The 16,216-nt window shown below is 36.9% G+C and overlaps 1 protein-coding gene across 1 annotated transcript in view; it reads right to left on the reverse strand.

Moving 5' to 3' along the window:
- Nucleotides 1-16,216, reverse strand: part of SLC15A5 (solute carrier family 15 member 5) — an 84,480-nt gene that overhangs the window by 18,117 nt on the left and 50,147 nt on the right. Inside the window, exons 6-7 of the mRNA XM_047065543.1 lie at nucleotides 15,785-15,973; nucleotides 5,523-5,651 (exon numbers count right to left, since the gene is read on the reverse strand). Coding sequence (XP_046921499.1) covers nucleotides 5,523-5,651; nucleotides 15,785-15,973 — 318 coding nt within the window. The remainder of the gene's footprint in view (nucleotides 1-5,522; nucleotides 5,652-15,784; nucleotides 15,974-16,216) is intronic.

Consider the following 16,216-nt stretch of genomic DNA (forward strand, 5'->3'; position numbering starts at 1 on the left):
GGCTCCACAGAGACCTTTGAAGCTGCTCAGAGGTCTTAGAGTTCATAACAATATCAGGGCAGAGTTCAAAATATCTCTTAGACGATGGAAAGAACTATCCATTGTTATTGGCTCAAAAGAGATAGAAAGGGCAGATCTTTGAGTCAGACAAATCTGAAATTCAACTCAGTTCTTAATAAGCTGTGAGACCTTGAGCACAATACTTAACTTTTCTGAGTCTCAATTTCTCCTTCTCTAAAATGGTGTCACTAATAACTTAACTTCCAAGATTTCTATGAGAACTAGAGGAAATAGATGTAAAGCACCACACTGATAAAAGTACACAAAAGTAATGGTTTGTATTGTTATTGTACATCTACAATATACAATCAAACGGCTAAATTCCTTACTCCCTTCCTGAATTCTAAGAGGAAGGACTAACAGGGACAAGAAGATGTATTCCTTGACTTCTTGATTCTGTCCAATTATCCTTTTTCCCTTAGACGTTTTGCTTTGGATCTTTCAATCATCTTCACGTCCATAACTAAGATGTCACTTTTCACTGAATTCTATTTTGTTATTTTTTTTTTCAAAAGGTAAGCTTAGACTCATGAGTATGAGAAAATTGATCTGACTGCTAATGGCATATGGTGGAAATAAGCAGTTTGATTGACTTCTTCACTCCCTTATATTAGCATTGCTACTTTTAGATAAACTATTCCTGAAATGATTAGTGTAGGAGGATGGGTTTAGTCTTGTATCTTCTCCTTTAAAGCACTCAGAGTTAGAGATCCCAGAAGGATCAGTTTTCTCACTTGTACTGAAAATGTCACTCTAACAGTTATCTGTCTGCACAGTCAAGTTTTGAGAAATCTTTTGAATTTACCACATTCACACCATTCTCCATCATGGTGCTAAAAATGACTAATGCAGCTTGGAGACTGGGAGACTGTGATAGCTGATCGTCTCTTCCAATCATACACCAACACTCACACACACTCACATGCACACATGCTCAGCTGACATGAATCCTTAAAGGTTTAAAATATCTTATATGCTAAATGGAACGTGGAGGCATGTGGGATGCTTAAACACATAGTTACAGTGTTGGGGTCTTTATGGTCGGCTCTGTCATAAAAATTGGTCTGGCTGTTTGGCTAAAAGACTGATCTTGTTTTAACCAAACAGGCCATGACAACGTACGACTTCCTTTATATTTAAAGTAAGCTCTGGCATTAAAATTATCATCATCTCTGAGAAAAGTGGAGTGCAGCATTCCCTTTTTTAAATAAAGGGAAAGTCTTAGAGAAGATAATGACCTACCCAATGTCATCCATATAGGATCATTCTTTTTTAGGGGCCTTAATTGGTCACATAAGCCAATTTAGGGTCACAAGACCTAATCCTCTAAATAAACTTCACTTCCTTTCTTGATGAATGCTATTCTGATGGCTAAAGGGAGTGTCACAAACACAGATATATCCTGCTCCCAGAAAAACATATGACAGTCTCCTGTGACATCATTCAGGGAATGATGAAATGCATGGGCTGAATGATAGTAATTAGATGAAGTGGGAGCTGATTACATCCAAAAGAGGAAGATTAGTTGATAACTTGCAGTGAGATCTTTAGGAACTTTCCATAAGGTTCTATTTTTGGTCCTGTCCAATTCAACAATTTTTTCAATTACCTGGAAGAAGTCTAGGAACTTGCTTACTAAATTTGCAGATGACACAAAGCTAGTAGAAGAGTAAAGATTAGTAACTCACTGGGTGACAGAATCAAGTTTTAAAATGTCTGTTATTTAAGATGGTGAATTAACATTTATAAAGGATAAAGTCTTGAATTTAATTAGAAAAAAAAATTGTGATACGATGAGTGAAACCGAACTGAGAGCAACTGCTTAAAAAAACAAAACAAAACAAAACAAAACAAAAAAAACACCTCAGGTTTTAATTGACCATAAGCACAATGCAGCTACTAAAAAAGTCAATGCAATCTCTGTTGGCATTCAAAAAGAGAGAGGGTGAGAGAGTCACCAGGTTGATAAAAGTAACAACTTGAGTATTGTGTTTAATCCTAGAAACCGTAATACTAGACCATAACCATCTTTACTGAGCACATATTGTGTGTATTACGAACTTAACCCTGATAACAACACAATGAGCTATGTATTGTTGTTATTGATATGGAAACTGAGGACACATACCTAGATTGCCTGGATTTGAACATTGTACAGCATTATTTCTCCAAATCTTTATCAGATGTTGGAAGAGTTGATATGTGGATAGAAAATCACCTTTATTCTGTGGAACATAGTTGTCAGCAGATGGGCAGACTCAGGTTACATCTCAAAGCAGAGAATTTTTCTGGGTGTTAGATGACGCTGGTCCATTTAGTCTGGGGTACAATGTTAGACTAGATGGGCTCTGACATAATATCCAATTGTAAAATTCTAATTTATTGGGATAAGACTTGATGCAAAACAATATTATTATGAACAACAACAACAAAAACCTTTAAAGAAAAAGTAAATTGAATTAGTGGTAATTTAAATGGTGTTCTCTTGACTGTAAGTTTAGAGAGCACCCCACTCACATTTATGTGGCGAAGACGTCCTCACCATTTGTCCTTGGTAAACCTCCTTTCATGGGCACCAAACTCTGATAAATTTATATCAACTTGTATTTATTCATCTTTTGCTATGTCTAGAATATTATCAGTGATATCCTACATGTAGACCCTTATCCAAGGAGGTTGTATTGCAAAATAACAAATGTCTTTAAAAGGCTTTTACACTGGGTGACCCCTAATAGTTGTTTGGTGTATCAAAAGCAATGTTGATGTTGGTGTTAGAACGCTGAGAGGGTCAGATCTCTGTCATACTAGTTATGACCACTGAACCATTTTGCTTTCGTTTTTCTGTTTCAATTATTACATTTCAAAAATAAGGATAATAATATTGCCTTTATAAAATTCTTGCATTAAATACAATAATATACCATTCTATTCATATTCTCAACAGAAATTTAGGTTTTCAGTGAAATAGATTGCAAGAATAATGGTGTGTAATAAAGAGTTTGCCTGGCCTTTGTCCTCAATTCCTGGTTGGTAAACACCAAACCCTTTGAGTTTTCTGAGTAACTGGAATGTCTTTGTTATTCATGGTGGTTCCCCAGGAGCCCCACCTGAGAGCTTATGCTAATGAGCTGACACCTAAGGGGCCTGGCCAGCCAGGAAGACCCAGCACTGATTAGATGGTTGGGGCTTTGAGCCAAGTAAAAGCCCAACCTCTGGAGGGAAGAGAGGCAGGAGACTGTGTTTAATCATATGGCCAATGGCTCAATCAATCTTGCCTACATAAATAATAAAACTTCAATGAAAATTCTGCATACTGAAGTTTAAGTAAGCTTCCCTGGTTGGCTATATTCTGTATATTGTCACACTGGTGAGCCAGTTGGCCACTGCATCGCTGAGGATGAAGGTGCTTTCACTTTTGGAACCCTCTTAGACCCTGTCCTGATTTGTATTTTTTTTTCTATAATAAAGCTGTAATCATAAGTGTTGTGCTTTCCTGAGTTCTGTGAGTCTCTTTAGCAAACTGTCAAACTGGAGGGGATCTTGGGGACCTCGACATTTATTATAGCCAGCTTATCAGAAGCAATGGCAGTCCTGGGGACCTCTGAACTTGTGGCTGATGACTGAGGTTAGCACAGTCTTGTGAAGTTTGGCCTAACTGGGTAAGTTCCTCAAACATGCGTATGAAAAATGTAGATTTATGTAAAAGATAAACTGATAATAATATTTGACTTTGTAATTCTTCTAGAATATGTCAAGTGTGGTTTGATTATAGACCTTTTTTTAAATGTTTATTTGTTTATTTTGAGAGAGAGAGAGAAAGAGCTCAAGGAGGGGAGGGGCAGAGGGAGAGGAAGAGAGAGAAAGAATCCCAAGCAGGCTCTGTGGTGTCAGCACAGAACCCATGGTGGGGCTTGAATTCACAAACTGAGATCATGACCTGAGAGCCAAAATCAAGAGCTGGACGCTCCACCGACTGCGCCACCCAGGTGCCCCTGATTATAGACATTTTTTAAGCACATTTTCAGAGACATCTTCAATGAGTAATGCTGAAGAAAATAAATATATGCTGAACACATGTGTATGTAAAGATATAGGTAAGACTTTCTCAGGTTATCCTCTAAAACTCTAATACCAGTGCTTTGTTCTGTGTTTATATGTATAAAGAACCTAACCACCAGAGAGGTTAACAGCTTGCTGCCGTGTACACGTGTTGTTATGACTGGTTGGATTTTTGTCCTTTGAGAAATGGAACCAAATCTTTAACTCCATATAGCACAGAGCCTAACACACAGTAAGCATTCAACACACACTTGTTGAACTTTCTCAGTTAACTAAGAAAAAGGCAGGGTTTGATCTTATTAAGAACCAATCAAGGGTTGTACATTTGCTCCCTAGAACTCTACTATACCTATCATCAAATTTATCACTCTTCATTTTATTGCTTTGCTATACCCGTGGAAACACTGAGAATGTGGAAGTGTGTATTTCTTTGCCATGGTGTTCCCAGTGTTCAATATGATGTCTAGAACAGAGTGGGTCACCTATAAATATTTTTGAATAAAAATAGTGTTAAAAGGAGTTTTTCACTCATAGAAATTAATTTTTCCCTAGTTTGAAAGCAAGTAAATTAAATTTGTTTGTTGCAAGCCAATGCTTTCTTTTAAGTGCACAACTGTATTTTTCAAAGTAGAGAAGAATAAGCTTGTCAGATTTTCATAAAATAAGCAAAATTAATTTCAAAAAAAATGTGAAGCCGTATTAACATCTTAGAACAAATAAAGGAAAAAGTCTGTGGATTTAAAATACAGCCAGAGGTATTTCACCATGATATCTAATTACTGTTGTCATCCTGTTGATTTTTCTACCAGCACATATGAGTAGTACTTTTTTGTTGCACGTGAATTTTTCAGATGGGTTGTTTTTCCTAATCAATTTGTATGGGGAAAATTTTCCAAGACCATTTGCTATTCAATTTACAATTTCTCTTTGGTTGCGTAGACATGATTTCTGGCCAATCACAAGGAAAAAAGATCATCCAGATACTCCCCCTCCTCCTACATTTACATAGGACTCACCTTTTCTGAGGATTATGTATGCCAGCTGTGAGACATTATTGAATATGCCCTCATTGAAAGATCTAATAAGAATATAATGACCGATTTGTTTTAAAATACGCTAAAGAAAGACAGCAGAAAGGGTCTCATGAGAAGTGACATTCTGTAATTACCTCCTCCTATCAAAAGAAAAACAATTCCCAGAAATTAATGAATACAGCAAGAGTCTATTTCCTATCTTAATTCTATCTTAATTGCAAAAGTGGATCAATTAAAAAAAAGACTACCCTGGCAAAGCCCTTCTCTTAAGGTTTTGTCTCCCAATTCTCTAGTCATCAAATCAATATATATATATATATATATATATATATATATATATATATAAGCATACCGTGAATCTATTTTTACCTTCTGAGATGAGATATACCAACTCCACCAGCAGTGCCCCCATGAAACAACCAAATCCATTGAACAGTGTCAAAAGATTCATACAGGTTCCTCTGATGGTACTTGGAACAAATCTGTGTATTACAGAGACTGAGAGGAAAAGAGGTCAAAATTTAGAACATTCACTATAAAATACTTTCATAGATATTATTCAAATTCGTGTTGATCATACCTCAGAAAAAGTTTACTGATAAAGACAAAATTTGAGTTAGACTTTGTTAAAGTTACTATAGTAAGGCATTGTGATGTTAGAATTTACGTATGTCTAAAAGGAATAAAATATGGCAAAATATACTCTTGTACAGGTACATGGAAAATTTGATTACTTGGTGGTTTCAGTGTCCCAATATATTCACGCAAATTTTACTCCTTTTTGAATATTTCTTACTAATTTTAGATTGAGGTGAGGATTATACTAGGTAATATGACAATGTAATAATGAGGTCTACCACTCTGTGAGTGTATATACATCATTAGTTTCCGTGCAGAAAACTTGAATTTATCATATAAAATTAGCATGGAGATTAAGAGGATGGGTTCTGGAGTTAAACAAGATTATGCTAAAATCCTAGGTCAACTATTTACTACTTCTGTGATTTTAAGTATGTTACTCAAACTTTCTAAGCCTCAGTGTTCTTCTCTATAAAATGGGAATAATATCATCACCCACTTGCAGAGGTCCTGTGGCTCTTACTTGCTGTACTGTATGTATAATACTATATTAGTAGGAATGGAATCAGATTGGCTATTTTTTAACAGTATTAATCTTACCAAGTCAAATGTCCCGTACTTCCACAAAGCCCCTTACATGCATTTAAATTATCCTATTTAAGGAGAGGTTACCTAAAGAGAGACAATAGCTTAAACTTTGGGTCTCCAAAATGGTTATCTTTTTTCCCCACGTCATTGTTGGGGTAATGGTGGCGAGAGGTTTGGAAACAATCATGGAGAATTTTTTTTTTATTTCAATTACAAATAATATATTTTAACAGACTCTAATTCTAGAGAACACACTGATGGTTACAGAGGGGAGGAGGTGGGAGGTGGGTGAAATAGGTGATGGGGATTAAGAAGGGCACTTGCCATCATGAGCACAGGGTGATGTATGGAAGTGCTGAATCACTATATTGTACACCTGAAACTAATATAACACTGTATGTTAACTAACTGGAATTAAAAACTTAAAAAGCCCCCCCAGTTTTTTTCTGATATCAGAAATAGATGAAAATGAGTATATCTGATTTTGTACATACGATATTAACTATCTTAAAATATGCATCGCATCCTTAGGGATACATGCTAAAATATTTACAACATTTATCATAATAGGGTATCTGGGATTTGCGTCAAAATTATACAAAGAGGAGGAAGAGAGTGTGCAAGTGAGAGTAGAGATGAGACAGGTTTGGCTAGGAGTTGAAAATTATTAAAGCTAGAATGTGAATACAGCAGGAGTTCATTACACTAATCTCTCTCTTTTGCATATGTGTGGCAAAAAATTGGAAGGGAATACATTAAATAACGTGAGCAATGTTAGCTCTGAGTGGTTGAATTATCAGATTTTTAATTTTCCTTCTTCTTACTTTTTCTGTACTTTGCAAATTTTTCTGCAATGAGAGATCATAAATAAACATTAAAAGGAAAGTGGTTATAGAAAACCTATATACTGTAAAGGCTAAACCTTTAGTTTCCTTTTCTATAAAAAGAGATCTTATCATCTCTTCCCTTCTCTCTCAGGAAAATTTCACCCCTGATTTACTTGTACTTTAGCCCAGAAAAACTGTGCATTTGTTCAGCACTTTAAAAAAAATATTTTTGAGAGAGAGAGAGAGAGAGAGAAGGGGAGGGGCAGAGAGACAGGGACAGAGGACCCCAAGCAGACTTTGTGCAGACAGCAGACAGCCAGATGCGGGGCTCGAACACAGGAACCACAAGATCATGACCAGATCCAAAGTTCAACTGAGCCACCAACTGAGGCTGAGCCACCCAGGCAGTCCTTCCTGTTCAGCACTTTGAAATAAACTTACTAATACATAATGTAAATGTATTCATGCTCCTTCCTGCCATTCATTTAATATTTCTCTTTTGTTTTCTGCATGTTTTTATTTATCATCCAATAAACATTTAAACGAATCCCTATCTGTGGTCCAGGAAATGTGCTGAGTGTCGAAGGCATGAGTGGAAAAGGCGCCGGTGCATCTTTCCTAGATTTCCAACTCCAGGCAGGCAGAGAGCAGAGATGTGCACAACAGGAAGGGGAGTGCTAAACAGGCACTTAATACCAAAATACTTATTGGAGGTGAAGATAATGATGGTGATAAATAAAATACTGTGGAGAAGGGCTTCAAATGTTGGCTGCAAGGGGCCATATAGGTACCCTAGCTCTCTTGTGTAGTGCAAATCACCAGCAGGAGCCTGAGGCCAATCTCACAAGTTTCTTTCAGGACGATCCAGAGGAGAGTGGGAGCGAAATGCTGAAGAGGCTTTGGGAAGAAATGATTCACAGTTATAAAAAGGATTTGGCTTATGAACTTTCCTTTCTATAAATATGAGGAGACAAACAATGGGCAGAAAGACTAAGTAGGCCGATTTCTTTCACTGAGAAAAAGCAGAACGTACAAGCCCATTATTACTCTGCTAGTTAATTATTAATCCTATGCTTTTCTCTTGCTAGAACTTCTGGTGCGGTATATAATTCATGAGCACACTTTGCCAGCTCTCTGCCTGCTGGTTAATCTCTCTTTGGTGTCATTTTAGTCGTTTTGAAAGCCTCCGGTTCCCTTTTAGAGGACTTAGCTTTTCAAGCCCTCGGATCTCCATTTTCAGGCATCTTACTTGCATGTTCCGATCTCTTTCGACTTTAGTGATAATCAACCTGATTTTTTAGACTCTGTGGTACTTGTTTTAGCACATAATGGTATAGATAGTAGCAACAAGTCTGCCTCTATTCCAAAATTCTCATTTTACTATGAAGACACAGTAAAAAATATTCAGTGTATGTGAAAGCTGGTCTTGCCAAGGAGAGCTGAAATGTGCCTCCAGGTGGAGGCTGGTTAGTGTTTGCAAAGATGCCCCATCACAGCATCTGCGGAATCTACAAACCGTAGCGTTGTAATCCCCTTCCCGAGGCACCTGGTATTGGGGACTCATTGCTGGAAATTTCTTTTACTCCAATTGTTCTTAAACTGTTAAAGGTGCTTATTATGTCTGGGGAGAAGTTATTTTGTATATGTGCAGCGGAAGCTAGCACAGGGGAGAAGTTATTTTGAACATGTGTAAGAGAAGTACCATAGTCCTAGAAAATGGAACTTTATTCTATTACTGCTTTCAGATCATCATTCCTTCCACATACTGAAAAGCTTCAGCTTATTGTTTCTGATTATATCAAAGTTATCTGATTGTATCATCTAATACTTCTCTTTTGTGATGTCATCTATCAATCTCTAGGACATTTTCCTCTGTTATTCAAAGTCATCAACTCCTCTCTCCTGGTCCTCTGTCCACTTCTATTCCTGCCTTAGTTCCTGGCAATTTTACCATATACATAGATCATCCTTCCAACCTCCCTTCTTCCCAAATCTTGGTTTTTCAGTTCCTTTCTAATATCTAATGTCTCCTAACTCTACATTACCCACTCATACCCGTGGTCACACCCTGAACCTTGTCCCCCAGACCAGGAGTTGGTGAACTACCATTAGGTAAGGTTCAGCTTCCACCCATTTATAAATAAAGTTTTATTGGAACACAGCCACATCCATTCATTATATATACCTATGACTGCTCATACACCACAATGACAGAGTAGTTGTAAGAGAGACGGTATGAAAATCGTAACTATTTACTGTCTACCACTTTTTGGAAAAAGTTAACCCATACCTTAGACCAGTAATGGTAACCACTCCATAATCTCAACTTTGTGCATCCTCTGACTACCACCTTCTGTCTTCCCAGTTTACTGTGTGCTACTCAACCACAAAATGCTTATACTCCTTCAGGACCTCCACTCCATTGCTTTTTTCATTATTCCCACCTCTTTGATGCCCTTTATGTTCTTACGTCTCTTTTAGCCAAGTTCCATAGTCAATTGGTATGATCATATTCTTTTCTATACCTTCATCCCCTTGTCTTTCTCTTGCTTTTCTGGAAGTTCATTGGCCAAATAATTCACTCTCTGCCATCTCTGCTCTTAGATCCATGAAGCCTAGCGTTTCTGGAAGAAAACAGCAACCATGTTGACCAACTCCTTTGAAATTCCTGACCACAAACCTCAAATGGTCTCCTAATACTCCCTGCCATTATTCTATATCTCCTTAGTTCATTCACTCTCTCATCGTTTAGACAACGATTTCATACCTCTCCCCTCTCCTCAAACCCCCAAATATCCTGCTTCACCCTCACTCAGAGTCATGGCCTGGAATCCTACTTTACTGAAAAAAATCAATTACCATAAGAGAATTTCCACAGAAATCTCCACATCATATATATGCACCTATGAATTTCTGTACCCACATACTCAGATCTCTAAACTGTTACCATTGATGAATTATTCTTGCCACATTCTCAACTTGCAAATTAGATCTCAACCTCACTCCCTCCAGTATTTTCCACTCCCAAATACCATCAATTTTCCCTCTTTCGAGTCATTCCCACCAACATGCTATATGATGCCATTATCTTTCCCTCCTTAAATATATATAAACAACTCTTTCTTAGCCCCAGTCTTTTGTCAGCTACCGTCGTTCCATTTGTTTTATCTCTTTTGCAGCAAAATTCTTCAAGTGAATTATCTACAGTTCTCTTCCTATTATCCTTTATTCATTTTTTTTAGTTTATTTATTTAAATTCAAGTTAGTTAATATACAGCATAGTATTGATTTTAGTAGAGCCCAGTGATTTTCACTTAGATATAGCACCCTGTGCTCATCCCAACAAGTCCCCTCCTTAATGCCCATCACCCATTTAGCCCATCCCCCCTGAACTTTCCTCCAGCAACCCTCAGTTTGTTCTCTGTATTTAAGAGTCTCTTATGGTTTGCCTCCCTCTCTGTTTTTATCTTACTTTTGCTTTCCTTCCCCTATGTTCCTTTGTTGTGTCTCCTAAATTCCATATATGAGTGAAATCATATCATATTTCTTTGACTGACTTATTTGGCTTAGCATAATACACTCTAGTTCCATCCACGTTGTTGCAAATAGCAAGATTTCATTCTTTTTGATCACCTAGTAGCATTCCATTGCATGTATATACCACTCCTTTTTTTTTAATTTCATTTTTTTAAAATTTACATCCAAATTAGTTAGCATATAGTGCAACAATGATTTCAGTAGATTCGTTAATACCCCTTACCCATTTAGCCCATCCCCTCCAGTAACCCTCTGTTCTCCATATTTAAGAGTCTCTTATGTTTTGTCCCCCTCCCTGTTTTTATATTATTTTTGTTTCCTTTCCCTTCTGTTCATCTGTTTTCTCTCTTGAAGTCCTCATATGAGTGAAGTCATATGATATTTGTCTTTCTCTGACTAATTTCGCTTAGCATAATACCCCCTAGTTCCATCCATGTAGTTGTGAATGGCAAGATTTCAATCTTTTTGATTGCTGAGTAATACTCCATTGTATATGTATATACCCCATCTTCTTTATCCATTCATCCATCAATGGACATTTGGGCTCTTTCCATACTTTGGCTATTGTTGATAGTGCTGCTATACACATGGGGGTGCACGTGTCCCTTCAAAACAGCACACCTGTATCCCATGGATGAATGCCTAGTAGTGCAATTACTGGGTCGTAGGGTAGTTCTATTTTTAGTTTTTTGAGGAACCTCCATACTGTTTTCCAGAGTGGCTGCACCAGCTTGCATTCCCACCAGCAATGCAAAAGAGATGCTCTTTCTCCGCATCCTCGCCAACATCTGTTGTTGCCTGAGTCCTTAATGTTAGCCATTCTGACAGGTGTGAGGTGGTATCTCATTGTGATTTGATTTGTATTTCTTTGATGATAAGTGACGTCGAGCATATTTTCATGTGTCAGTTGGCCATCTGGATGTCTTCTTTGGGGAAGTGTCTATTCATGTCTTTTGCCCATTTCTTCACTGGATTATTTGTGCAGGGGTGCCGAAACGTCCAACTCTTGATCTCAGCTCAGGTCTTGATCTCAGGGTCATGAGTTCACGCGCCACATTAGGCTCCATGCTGGGTGTGGAGCCTACTTAAAAAAAAAAAAAAGAAACTACACGGACAGAAATTTTCATCTTTTTTTTTTTAATTGATGGATCTTAAGGTTCTAAGTAGTGTCAGGGATATTATAGGCATCCATGCAGTATTTTTTGAATAAATAAAACAAACACAGATTATGAGATAGCTGGCATATACATTGGTATAATCAAAACATAATTTGAAAAGTTTTCTATGTGTTTTTTCTTTCTTGTAGATCATCTCTAAGATATAACATGACTTAGTATGGGAAACAATGTCCACTGAAATTTGGAATGTAATCCACTGTGTTTCCTTGCTCAATGTCATCAATGTAAGACACTGACAGTAATTTGAATATGTTTTATTGTGCTCACATAGAAATAGCTATAGATTTTATTAATTCATTTGTTTATTCAAAATGTAATTACTAATCATCTGCTCTGTACATGCACTTTTAAGGAAGGAAGAACATTAGAACATAAGGATGGATAATGAGGATAAGAATCTTAACTTAAAGACTGCACATTCTTATGGTAAGAGGCAGGCAATAAAGATACACATATAAATAAGATACTTTAGATCCTGACAAGTGCTATTAGAAAAAATGGAACACGGTAATGGTATAAAAGTGATAGCATCACCAGAGAAGCCTCTCTGAAGAGATAATCTTTGAGAAAACTTGATGATGAAGTGAAGCCAGACACTTAAAAACAGAGGAAAGGGGATTCTAGGCAGAGAAAAGAGCAAATACAAAGGCCTTGGGACAAAAATAAGTTTGACACTTTAGAAACACAGAATGAAGGTCATCACATTTCTAGTGAAGTGGTCAAAGAGAAGAATGTTATAATATGTAGATGGAGCAGTACAAGAGGCCCAATCATGTGCAGTCTCATTCACCATTTAAGGAATTTGTCTTCAAAATCCTACTGTGAAATGGTAGAGGAATGGTAGGACTTCTTCTGGAAAGAGTATGATAGCTGTTTTGAAGAGAATGGACTCACGAGGCAAGAGAAGAAACAGCAAGACAAGTTAGGAAGCTCTGAAAGAAATGGCAGTAGAGACAATGGTGACAATGTAGACCAAGTGGGTAGCAAAGAAGATAATGAGACATGGCCAGATTTAGATTCTATTTCAGAGTAAAGACTAAATCTTGCTGTTGGATTAAAAGTGAGAAGTAAGGGCAAAAAAGGGATCTAGGATGATTCATGTGAGAAAGACACAATTTCATTCACACTACCAGATCCCTTGGTGTTCAAGTTGTGGTAGGTTTGGTAGAAAGAGATATGAGCAGGACATTGGTGCGTGAGTCCTGTCTTGCCCTATTAATTCATGTGAAATATTAGAATAATAATAATAGCAGCACACATTATAGCTGCTAATTTTTGAGTGCTGTCTTATACCAGATACCTTGCTTTTTCCTCTACATAAAACATTTCACTTAGTCCTTACAACAACCTTTCCCCAGCTTATAGATGATGAGAAAGGCTCAGAAATGCAGAATAATTGAGAGTCACACATTTAGTCAATGGAAGAACTGGGGTTTAAACTCAGATTTGTTTGATTTTAAGGCCATAGATATTAACCCCTATGCTGTACTGCCTCCTAAAAGAGTAGTTTTTTGTTTTTTTTTAAGTAATTATTGAATTTACAGTTCAAAATACCCTTTCACATGTTGTCATTTAATTCTCAAGGAGTAGTCCCCATTCCCATTGATTCTTACACTGATGTTGTGATATAAAGAAGACTTATAATTATTTCCATCTTAAAGTTCAGGAAGGTGCTTCAAGTTTACTTGAATTATCAAGGTCACAAATATAAATGACAAAGCTGGAAATCAAAACAAAATCTTCTTGTCCCTACCTTATGGTCTATGTAACAGATCATACCATTGACTTAGTTGGTTGTCAGTTTCCTTATCAGTAAATCAGGGAAGGGTAGATTGAGTGGTTTATATTACATGATCCACCTCTTTAATAGTCTGTTGTTTTAAGTAACTTTCTGGCTTTTACATAATGAACCACTATTGTTAAGTTGACTGGGAATTTCCTGACTGCATTCACTCATCATCCACATTCATTACCTTTTTTCACTTCTAACCTACAACATTTTGGCTACCTCCAACAATTTTCTGCCAACATCAGGGAAGTCACAAACGTTTGTGTAGTGGCATTTTTCTTCATGGTTCTTTTGTGTTTCGTATAGTGTCAAACAGTGATATCCACATCTTAGACTCTCATAAAGTAATTTGTTTATATAAAATGTATTGAATGGAATGATTTAAAATTATAAGAAGAAGTGTAATACACATATATGATTATAATTCCACTAACTTACTTACTTTCTTTTTTCTTTCTTTCTTTCTTTCTTTCTTTCTTTCTTTCTTTCTTTCAGGCAGATTACCACATGCAGTGCCTCATTTGGGTGTGTCTGGGGTCTTGGAAGCTTGACTACCCTAAATTCTCCTACAAACGGACCCTGAGACCTTGTTTGGAGGTTCTAGCAGGGGAATGCAGCTACTCATATACCCTTGACCAAAGAATGTCCCTCCTCTATAGGGAAAGTCATCTTCCTTGACCGAGTGTGCAGCTCTGAGAGAGAAGTACATGGAGCAGTGAGGGAGGAAGGGGACATATGCCTAGCCAGCCAGATCAGCTGAATGAACCCTGATGATCAATGGGGTGACACATGTCACAGCCAGATTATTTTCACATCCTACACAAACTTTATTAATTGACTTTATTTTTATTACCTTTTTCAGTGAATTGCTTTGGTATCACATATATATGTGTATGTGTGCATACATATGTATATCTTTATTAAATATGTATATTTAATGAATTTTGAATAACTGAAGATAATAGAATAATTAAAGACTTTAGACAAGTGAAATTATCAGAGATATCATTTAAGATGATTACCCTAAAGGTCATGTGTTGGTTGATTGAATGGGAGAGATAGCGGAGGTAGGAAAGTAGGAAGTTAAAAAAACTAATCTTTGTAAAGTATAATGGGTGTTTGAGTTATAATCATGGCTCCCACTGCAGGGAAATAAAAAGAAGGTAAAAAATAATTGCAATAGATTACACTGATAAATACACACACACACACACACACACACACACACACACTGCTGTATTGCAAGAAGTTACTGAAATAACTTGATGAATTTTAAAGTGGCTAGTTTAATTAATATCAGCAATCTAGATAATCCAGAAAACCCTTGATATTTAATAAAGTTACTCTGAACTCATCTTATGAAACACTAGTGATCACACTTAATTTAGTGAAACTTAATTTAAAGACATTGAGTTATCTGGAAAATTGGCTCAAATTTTCATTTCATTTGCATGTTTATACACTCTCAAAGTACATTATAAGTGTCATTTTTGGGAGGAGTGTATATATGTGAGTTTTCTATGAGTGAGAAGGGAGGAGGTGGGAAGAAGAAGAGGAGAGTTTTCATCTGAATATATTGGACTTCTAGGTTTTAGCAGTTTTTTTTACTCTTGTGTATCTGACCAAATAGTTACTGCCTTTAACAAATTCATAAATCTTTTATTCCATATACATTCAGGAAGAACTAATACTTGTTCTGTATCTGGCAGAGGAATGAAATGAAATTAAACACTTTTTTAAAACATGATAATAAAGGGTATGTGGTGGCTCAGTCGGTTAAATGTAGACTCTTGATTTTGACTCAGGTTACGATCTCCCAGGTCATGAGTTTTAGCCCCTTGTTGGGCTGTGCACTGACAGCCTGGAGCCTGCTTGGGATTCTCTTCTCTCTCTCTCTCTCTCTCTCTCTCTCTCTCTCTCCTTCCCCAGCTTGTGCTCTCTCTCTCTCTCAAAATAAATAAATTAACATTTTAAAAAGAACATTTGTTAAAAAAATGAGTGTAATTAATAGACTTGTCCTCAAGCATTATGGGAAATCTCCATGGAGTAAATAGGTTGCCAACCCCTTGAGGTGATGTGTTCTGTGTAAATACTCAGGGTATTCTTACATGAGGTGATGCAGTCTTTACTCACAGGCTGGGTTGACCAGTGTTTCAGCCACTCCAAGTAAAACGTACTGAAGAACCAGGTGGAAACAGGGCATGGAAGAAACGGTGAGAACTTTGCCTGAAAGAGGCTGCTCCATGGGAGGGAAGTGTTTTCTGTGTATTTCAAAGAAGCCAGCTACCATCACAGACAATGCAGCAGAAAGATTTCCAGTGACTGAAGGAAAATCAGGCAGGCAAAAAAAAAAAAAAAAAAAAAAAAAAAAAAAAGAATGAGTGAGCCCCCAAACCAGTGTATAGGCCATAGTATTTCTTACACATTGACACTAGGAGATGTTTCCTCAACATTTTTTGCCCTGGGAATATCCAGATGCCCACTAACTGTGTTGACTATACTGTGACTATACTCCAGTCTTTCAAAAATAGCTGCTCTGACTCGCTATTTCCTGACTTACTGCTT

The sequence above is a fragment of the Lynx rufus genome, unplaced genomic scaffold (assembly GCF_022079265.1).
Source record: "Lynx rufus isolate CCGP_SWC_20201006 ecotype Redwood Valley unplaced genomic scaffold, mLynRuf1.p SCAF_7, whole genome shotgun sequence".
NCBI lineage: Eukaryota > Metazoa > Chordata > Mammalia > Carnivora > Felidae > Lynx > Lynx rufus.